At 32.7% G+C, this 10,011-nt stretch overlaps 1 protein-coding gene across 1 annotated transcript; it reads left to right on the forward strand.

Moving 5' to 3' along the window:
* The first annotated feature begins 2,294 nt into the window (after nucleotides 1-2,294).
* LOC120196202 (vacuolar fusion protein MON1 homolog) lies at nucleotides 2,295-8,446 on the forward strand. Its single transcript, XM_039198061.1, has 14 exons — nucleotides 2,295-2,971; nucleotides 3,249-3,328; nucleotides 3,453-3,524; nucleotides 3,658-3,697; nucleotides 4,186-4,287; nucleotides 4,459-4,580; nucleotides 4,962-5,094; nucleotides 5,239-5,330; nucleotides 5,902-5,983; nucleotides 6,112-6,176; nucleotides 6,423-6,722; nucleotides 6,830-6,921; nucleotides 7,973-8,037; nucleotides 8,156-8,446. Exons 1-14 carry the CDS (start codon nucleotides 2,531-2,533, stop codon nucleotides 8,249-8,251), a joined length of 1,782 nt encoding a protein of 593 aa, XP_039053992.1. The 5' UTR covers nucleotides 2,295-2,530; the 3' UTR covers nucleotides 8,252-8,446.
* The last annotated feature ends 1,565 nt before the right edge of the window (nucleotides 8,447-10,011 follow it).

Here is a 10,011-nt window from a genome sequence, read left to right on the forward strand (position 1 = left end):
GTTATATTAAGAAATTACCGTCCAGCTCAGTTGGTAGAGCGCAAGGTTATTAACCTTGATGTCGTGAGATCAAGTCCCACCGAGGGCATTTCATAATTCGGATGTCTCCCACGGAAGCTGCTCTTAACCTGGCGTTGGAGGCAGCCTACTATCTTACCTCTCCTTACCCCATTACATATGAGAATAAGGGTCAGCTAATTTTTTTGTGATTGCGTTTATATTATTAAAAAAATAATGAAAATCTAAATCAAATAGGAAGTATTTAAAATTTTATTTTTAGTTTTAAATTAATTATTATTTATATTTAATATATTAGTACCATATAATAAAATGGGAATATGTGTCGTACAATAATATTGTTTTTTCTAATGAGGTGTGATTTTTCACTCACCACAAAGATCGAAGCCTTTGGGGTTCAAGTTCTCTTATCCAAATATAAAATGGACTTAGTCTCTTAGAATATGAAGGATAGGAACGTGTTAAGACTGTATAAAAAGTATTGACAATGTGTGGGGAGAGGTGAAAAGTGGAATTGTTGGACAAATTGGGAAGTGTAACACGGTGGAGATTATGGTTACCAGATGATATAACATCTTTTAAGAAAATGATTGAACGTCACAATATTTTTATATACATAAAAATTAAAAGATATATCATACGATCGTCTTTCTAAAATGTATTATAACGTCTGATTATTTTTTCCGATCAATGTAGAAATATTTCTAACTGAGAAAATAATAAACCATTATAATACGCTTAAAATAATTCAATGCTATTAATTAACTCGCACGATGAGTGCAAAAAAAAAAAATTCTATTTTCAGCTAATGCTTCCGGATGCTATACCAGTACGCACATTCCTCTCACCACTCGCACCCACTTTTACGCACTCTTTATGGGGTTTAAGCCATCATTTTCGAATGCTTACAATTTCAAATCCACACATTTTGTAAATTATACATAGTTGTATCCTTATACACTAAAAATACACTCATCAAGATGAGGAATTGTAAAAAGAAGAAAGGAGATGAAGAAATAGTACATAGGTCCGGGTTGAATATGAGACCTGACTTTTTTGAAAAAAATAATATCTGATAATTTTTTATTGAATCGATATATTAATAAATTAAATATTTTTAAACATCTAAAAATCTTAATACATCGTGTTATTTATTGAATTATTTTTTAATAAAATGTAATTGAATTAAAAATTTAGATTTAATAATTTCATCCCTAACTTATAAAAAATATTAAATAACAGTTGTTACATCATCATTGTGACTAAACTTTTGAAAGTAACAATTTGATTATAGTATTGTTAATTTTATATAATATAGATTTTATTTAACTTAATTATTAATATTTAATTTATTTATATATTAATTCAGATTTACAAAATTTCAATGTAAAATAATTTTAATGCAACTTATTCTATTTATAAAATATAATACGATACTAAGATTTTATCTACTAATTATTATGTAAAATTAAGTTTCCTTATTTAACATGCGATCTTCGTATTTTAAAAGCTATTATAAAAATCTAATTTTCTTTCATTAGTTTGTCGTTCATTCCCATTCTTTTTTGTCTTTGTTAATCAAAGATAACATCAATTTTAATATTAATTATCAATTGTATGTGTTTTTATTGTTCTTTACTTTTCTTATATCATATTTTTATTTATTTTTTTATTTTCAACAAGTATGTTGTATGTCTTTTTTCCTCTACTTTTACAACATATTTTTTATGTCTTTTGACATGATTTTCGGTTATTTGTCCTTTTTTTAGTTATCTCTTTTCTAAGAATTAATTGACATTACTATGATTGATCAAGACGATGTTTATATGATATTTTGTTGTTCTTTCCTCTCTTTGACTCTTAGATTGAATTTAGATACATAATATGCGTTCGTTGATAGCTTTTCACATCGCTCGAGTCTGATTTATTGTTTTTTGGTGATCTTTTAATAGTTTAATCCCCTTTTGTGATTTGTTTGCTGATGAGATAAGATTTATTTGTATCTATCTTTGTCTGAGTTTCTTAGTTAGGTTTTTAATTTTTCATTGTATGATTCTTATATGATCTAAAATTGTTAATTTTATTATACAAAATTATTTTAATTATATGTTTAATTTATAATTATTATTATAAATTTTTATTGTTATTCGAAATACTTTTATTTTGAATAAATCTAGTAGTTTATATTAAAAAATTACTTTGTGAAATTATTTGAGTACTACTTCAAATACTCAGATTATCGGATCAGCACAAATTATTTGAATACTGTTCTGATTTCTCCGCCTCGTTGTTACAAACATTTACATTGATACACCAACCAGTCAAGACCCCCCGCCAAAAGAAAAAGCGATTAAACAAAGGAAAAGAACCCAAGAGAAGCTAACCAAATCAAAACTGCAGCAAAACGACTGGTAGGCAGCAGCAAAACAATTCTTTTTTTCGTAAAAGTCTTTCCCAAAATTCGAAAACCCTAGACTCCTTTGTTTCATTTATTTTGGTACGGTAGACCATCATGTCGTCCGGTTCGAGTTCATCTTCCTCTGTCTCTGATGGTTTCGCTGACCCTAATTCTGATCCCAAACTCGTCGATGAACAGTTCGATTTGTTGACATTGAATGAACCGGCCCAATTAGAACGTAATCATCGTGAAAACGGCAATAAAATCGCCGATGGATCGTTGAATCCGGAGAGAAATAGCATCGTCGCTGAAGATGACGGTCGATTACGAGTGGAGGATCAGGAGATTTTTGGAGAAGAAGAGCTACCGAGTCCCAGCAGTAGTGGATATGCTGCTGGGAGAGGGAGTAGCAGCGCCACAAGCCCTTCGAGGATGGGTGAAGTGAGTGAAATCGATGATCATGAGATTCAGGAACTGAAGAACGATGGTTCCCTTGGAGGAAACTCCGGTTCTCACGCCTCATCCTGGGTTCCCGGTAAACGGCGCGTGGATGAGGTTAGCCAGTTCATTTATTTATTCATTGTTAATATAGAAAAAATATTTTGGTTTCGCTTGTTATTATCCCAAATAATTCATCCTGTTGTATATGTAAATAAACAGAATTTTAGAATTGGGAATGTGTGTGAAGTTTGCGATTATTCAGTAATAATCTCACTATTTGAATGTTAACACCACTTGCCTTCTATGGGCATCACTTATTTGAAAAGGGAAAAAGTTATTTTAAAGAATCCTTGGGAAATGGTGTCATGTTTGATTTATAAGTTAAGTACAGGATGATGCTTCAATTTCTTGGAGAAAGAGGAAGAAGCACTTCTTTATTTTGAGTAATTCAGGCAAACCAATATATTCCAGGTTAGTCACTAGTTCCTAAAAATGCCAGCGTTAGAAGGTGCATAATCTGTGGAGTTTAATATGAAGTTATGAACTAATTCCAAAAAAGCCGTAGTTTAATATCTTTTGTATATTTGACTTCCAGATATGGAGATGAGCACAAGCTAGCTGGTTTTTCAGCAACACTACAAGCCATTATTTCCTTCGTGGAGAATGGGTACTTGGAGTTGATTGCAACTAGTTTAGTTTTTAGTAGTGATTCTGGCTTTATCAAGTGCAGTTATTTGGGATACTTTCTCCTTTTTTTTAGTCTTTGAAGGAATTTTAATATTTCATTCATTGCTTTTTAGGGGAGATCGTGTCAAATTAGTCAAGGCTGGGAAACACCAGGTATTGATATATTTGCTATTTCTCCATATGAAGTTTATCTATTTTTCTTAGATTTTTTTTTCATTTGAACTAGTGCTTAGCTTTTAAGTAGTTCTTTGATTTTTCTTCCACATACTAAATACTCTAGAAAGAAACATTGATAAGCTGCAATAAAAAATATGTTTGAAACTTAAGCTAATTATTTTAGTTTAATTAGATGTGGTGGAATCTCAGTCTTCAAAATTACTATTGTTATATTCTGACAGGCATGTTACTGGCAAGTAATTATTTTTTGAAATAAAAGTGAATGATGTGATAATAGAATGTTTGATACTAGTTTAAAATAGGCATGCTCACATGGAAATTTTGCGGTTGACCTCATCAATCAAGCTCAACTTCTCAATTCTCATAAACCACCACTGTTTCTTTTTTACTTTAACTCTTATAGAACCATCTTACGTTTTTTGATCAATTGAATATGATATGCAATGACATATTGGTTTGTTTAGGTGGTCTTTCTTGCGAAGGGACCGATCTATTTAGTTTGCATCAGCTGCACAGAAGAGCCCTTTGAATCATTAAAAGGACAGTTGGAGCTTATTTACGGTCAGGTATCTCATCTCCCTTGCAAATCCCTACTTCTGGACAGATGAATTTGATTGCCAGTGCCTTTTCAAGGACAGTTAGAGCTTATTTGGTCACTTTTTACATTTTTTGCTTATGAAGTCACCCAAAAGTACTACTCTTACTGACACTTTTGCTTGGTTATGAAATGGTTGCAGCTGATACTAATTTTAACAAAGTCAATAAATAGGTGCTTTGAGAAGAACCCTAAGTTTGATATGACACCTTTGCTTGGAGGAACCGATGTTGTCTTTTCTTCCCTCATTCACTTGTTCAGTTGGTGCGTTTTATTGGGTTTTTCTTGCATGCTCAATAATGTTGATTCTGTCCTCATGTCATCTTGCCCTTGTATTTCCCTTCCCTTGTCCACTCTATCAGTCGTGGGAGTTTTCTTGCATATCTAATGATCTGAATTACTTGAGTTTTTACATATTTCAAGTCAATTGTGAGTTTTTTGGTTTTGGTTGTTCATCAGTTTGTCACATTTATCCATGGTTGAAAATATTGGTTCTACATTCAGAACAAGGATAATATGTGTTTGTGTGTGTGTGTTTTACATTTTTGTAACTTTTATTGGTGAGACGTGAACTACAATAGAATATTCCTCCTCTTTCATATTCTATCTGAAGGGTACCTCCTAAACATTTTTTCCTTCTTTCAGGAACCCAGCTACATTTCTTCATGCATACACTTGTCTTCCACTTGCTTATGCAACAAGGCAAGCTGCAGGTGCTATATTGCAAGATGTTGCTGATTCTGGGGTTCTATTTGCAATACTAATGTGTAAACACAAGGTAAAACTCCCTTATCCTCTTTTTACTCCGTTTTCTCTGAAAGTACAAAAAAATTGTTTTTCTTATTGTTACTCTTTGGTTTTACTCCATTAGATAATATTTTTACTTTTCAAAGTATTTTAATAACCTGAAGGTCAATGTCAGGTTATCAGTCTTGTTGGTGCACAAAAGGCCTCCCTTCATCCTGACGATATGTTGCTACTTTCAAACTTTGTGTTATCATCGGAGTCATTTAGGTAAGTAGAATCAATGTTAGTAGGTTTTTAATCCCCATATAATTGGTCAACTCTAGAGCATTGGAATCCATATGCTTTGAAGCACATGGGACATCATTGCTCTGTTACAATACCTTCCCTTAGATAGTCTTCCTTACTAGGGTATTGGAAGCAGTAATGGCATTGACTCGGATGGTCAGTTGGTTTATGCAGATTTCTAGTTAAATAATGTTTGGGAAATGAACTACCTCATTCCCATTGTATCTTATCTTGGTCTCTCTAACATAGAAATTGAAGTTCCAGTTCAGAAACTTGTTACATCCTATAAGCAATTAACATGTTTACCAGTTCTTTTGTTGTTTCATGGCCATGTTGAAGGTTCTTAATGGTCCAATATTACAATTGACTGGCAGAGATGAATATCTTGATAATTCTGAACTTAATTGAGTGCTAATTCTTTGTGCAGTTCTCTCCGAGTCTCTTCATTTCTTTTATTCTCCTCTTCTCTAATGATGTGGCAGAGTTAGCATTGTATTTATGCTGATGATTTCGTGGGCTTTTTGTTCTTATGAGATCTACATGGTTTATGCAGGACATCAGAATCGTTCTCGCCAATTTGTTTACCAAGATATAATCCTATGGCATTTTTGTATGCTTATGTGCATTTTCTTGATGTGAGTGAAACTTCCTTCAGAATCTATTGACTTTATGCATCTTTTACAACTTACAATGATGTCATATTTTCTTCTCTATGTTGGTCACGCCTACAGCACTGGATAACATATCTTATTTCTTGTGACAGGTCAATACATACTTGATTTTGCTTACTACCAGTTCAGATGCCTTCTATCACCTTAAAGAATGCAGGTAAGCTGTATTTTCCTAATTTTATCATGATATGGTGAACTTCTGGTGTAAAATTTTCCTAATTTCTACATCAGTTGACTGTATATATTCAGGCTGACCCATATCCATCATATAAGTTGGAAATATAGTCATATTAAGTAATACCTATGTCTTGCTGAGGAAGTACATGTTATCTCTGTATGTAGAATATTAGTTTTCATTTTCTTATGTTCTAGATTATTGAGAAGTTTGACTGAAATTTTATAGGATCCGCATAGAAATGATTCTTTTGAAGTCCAACGTTCTTAGTGAAGTTCAAAGGTCAATGGTAGATGGTGGAATGCGTGTAGAGGATTTGCCGGCAGATCCATTGCCTCGTTCCGGACCATCTCCTCATCTAGGAAAGCATAGCCTTACATCAGATTCTCCTGAGAGGCCTAGGGAACCATGTATAGGCATAGGTGGTCCAGCTGGACTTTGGCATTTCATTTATCGTAGTATATACCTGGATCAATATGTGTCCTCTGAGTTCTCACCACCATTTAACAGTCTCCAGCAACAGAAAAGGTAAAAGTCTGAATCTTGTACCAATTTAGTTGAAACTCCTTTCATACTGAGTGCATATCGTAACTTGCTTCATTGTGGTTAGTATGATAACTGGTTCTATCATGCAGATTATATAGAGCTTACCAAAGACTGTATGCTTCCATGCATGATAAAGGAATTGGCCCACATAAAACTCAGTTTAGAAGAGACGCAAACTATGGTAATTCTCTCTTCCTCCAATAACATTAACTATAACTAATTAACTATTGGGAGGTGGTCACTTGTGTTCTATTAAGTTTTCATTTTCATCACTGAAGTTTGAAAAGTTACGTTATGGTCACTAATATCTATTTATCACAAAATGTTCACTCATTTAATATCTAATTTGACCCCTGAAGTAATAGTGGAGTTGTGGAGCTTCGATTTTTCCAAGATTTAGGATCTATTGATGGTTTCATTGTCAATCTTGGAACATTTCAGATAAGGAGTAGAAGGATATTTGGTTCTTGAGAATATGTAAAGAAATGGGTAATAACTATTGGAATATTAATGTTGTTTCGTTTTTTAATTTCGTTTTGAATTTGTTTCAAAATTGATAATTTTTCTGTATCTTGGGTTGTTTGTTAAGCACAGTGAAATGAAATTGATTTAGGTTATTGAAATTTACCAAAACTTTTAGTTATTGAGTGCTTCGAAGATTTTAAAATGTGTTATTGATTTTTTTTGATAGTTTTTCTTTTTAAAGGGTATTTATATTTATGTTTCTTTAATTTTATATATTTTTTAATAATTTTAACATTTTAATACAATTTTTAAAAATATTTTTTTTTTAAATAAATTTAAAATTTTACAAAAAAATATTTTTTTCCATTTGTTAGAATACTGTTTCAAAAAATTGTAAAAGCACTAAATTGATATTTTATCCATAGTTCAATGACTAAAATTAGATATTAACCATTTTGTTAAGCATGCCACATCATCTATTTAACTAAACTAACTAAAACACAAGTGACCTCTAGTGTAGTTAACATTCTTAACTTGTGTTTTAGTAAGTTCCGTTATTGATGATGTGGCATTCTTAACATAAAGTCAATTGTGTTTTAGTAAAACAAAAAATGTAAAATTAAAGAACATTGTTACATTTTTTTTTCATTTCGTTGTTTGAATGCCTTTTTGCATCCGTTATTAAAGAACATTGCTTATGAGTTATGAAAAAAAGTTTTTTGTTTTACAGTCTTAATAGAGTTAATATGATTACATTTTTCTGTCAGTTTTACTCTGCTGGGTCACACAGGATTTTGAATTCTATGCAGCATTTGATCCACTTGCAGACAAGGTTTGTTTGAGCATATACATCTTAGTCATTTATTTGCGTTCAAAGTTCAAATCTTGTCATAATGCACTGAATACTTTTCTGTAAAGGGACTTTGAAGTTTCATTTATGTCATGTGCAGGCTCTAGCCATAAAGACTTGTAACCGGGTTTGTGAATGGGTAAAAGACGTGGAAAATGAGATTTTTTTGCAGGGAGCAAGCCCTTTCTCATGGTGATAAGTCAGCCAGTGTAATACGAAATGTATTCTAGTTTTGGTGGTTTGCACATTCATAGCACCTTTCTGCCCTCCTATGTTCATGATACCCATTGTTAGCTAGCAAATGTATGATTCACCTTTGATGGTTCTTTTTTTTTTCTTTGTTCATCAATACCAGAAAAAACTCGTAAAGAGCTAGGAAGATGCTAAATTATTGATTACTCTGTTTTGTTCGAACTGAGGCGTATTTTGTATTAGTATGGTATGGATGATAAATAAAGGTGACAAAAATAGTTTTCTTTACACACTCATTGTTGTACGATTACTTTGTTATTGTTAAGAAGCTAAGGGTGAAAAAATACCTCAGAAATATTGTATTTCACATAAAAATAATTACAAGAGTTACTTACAAATATATAGCTACAGAGAACTAGAAATAACTACTAACTGATCGTCTAACAAACTGACTGTAATTATATTAACAATACAACCATAACACTCAACACTCCTCAAGTTGGTAGTTGAAAAATGTTTTTAACACCCAACTTGCTCAACAAATAAAGATGCTGTTGTACTCCTAATGCATTGGTCAGAATATCTGCAAGCTGGTCCTTGGTAGAGATATGTTCAGTTCTGACAGATCCATTTTGTATTTGCTCCCGGACAAAATGACAATCTATCTCTATATGTTTGGTCCTCTCATGATAGATTGGATTTTCAACAATTTGAAGTGCAGCCTTGTTACAATAAAACAATTTAACTGGTTTAACTTCCTGCATCCCAAGTTCTTGCAGCAAGCCAATTAACCATACAATCTCAACAGTCACTACTGTCATGCTCCTGTATTCAGCCTCAGCTAAAGATTTTGCTATGGTGTTCTGTTTCTTTGATTTCCAGGATATCAAGGAGTCTCCAAGTTTCACACAATATCCTGTTATTGATCTTCTTGACATTGGACAAGTAGCCCAATCAGAATCACAAAAGACTTAAAGTTCCCATTTATTTGAAGCTTTAAACAACAAACCCTGCCCTGGATCTTTCTTAACATATCGAACTATCCTCAAAGCTGTTTCAAGATGGGACTTTTTTGGCTGATGCATAAATTGGCTGAGGTTTTGCACAGCATATGTGATGTCTGGTCTTGTATGTGTCAAGTAGATAAGCCTTCCAATCAATCTTTGATAGGCTACTTTATCTTTCAACTCACAATCATCAAGCACATCCTTTTGTTCTTTGTCAAACTCAACTGAAGTTAATTTAAGATTTTGTTCAAGTGGAGTAGAAACTGGTTTTGCTCCTCCCAAACCAGAATCAGCAATTAATTCCCAGGCATACTTCATCTGATTCAACAATACCCCTTCCTTTGATCTTTGGACCTCAAATCCAAGAATTTTTTTTTTAAAGCTCCCAAATCTTTCACTTTGAAACTTGAATTCATAATAGTTTTTAATTCTGTAATCAAACTGCCACTATTACTTGTGATCAACAGGTCATCAACATAGATCAGCATTACTACAATCTGCTCCCCTTTTCTCTTTGTAAACATTGAATAATCTGATTTGCTTTGCAGATATCCAGCAGCTAGAAGAGCTTCATGTTCCATTGTCTAGAAGCCTGCTTAAGACCATATATGGATTTGTGCAGTCTGCATACATAATTCTCTCCCAGACTGCAAAATCCAGGAGGCAACTGCATGTACACTTCTTCATTCAAATCACCTTGAAGAAATGCATTGTAGACATCCATTTGGTAGTGTGGCCAATTAAGAGTGACTGCCAC

Source organism: Hibiscus syriacus, unplaced genomic scaffold, assembly GCF_006381635.1.
Source record: "Hibiscus syriacus cultivar Baekdansim isolate YM2019G1 unplaced genomic scaffold, ASM638163v2 tig00117027_pilon, whole genome shotgun sequence".
In the NCBI taxonomy this organism is placed as follows: Eukaryota; Viridiplantae; Streptophyta; class Magnoliopsida; order Malvales; family Malvaceae; genus Hibiscus; species Hibiscus syriacus.

Coding starts and splice junctions, on each gene's coding strand:
- LOC120196202 (XM_039198061.1), top strand. CDS start 2,531: ATGTCGTCCGGTTCGAGTTCATCTTCCTCTGTCTCTGATGGTTTCGCT. Junction 4,581..4,961: donor CTCATTCACTTGTTCAGTTG/GTGCGTTTTATT, acceptor TCCTTCTTTCAG/GAACCCAGCTACATTTCTTC. Junction 6,723..6,829: donor AGTCTCCAGCAACAGAAAAG/GTAAAAGTCTGA, acceptor TCTATCATGCAG/ATTATATAGAGCTTACCAAA.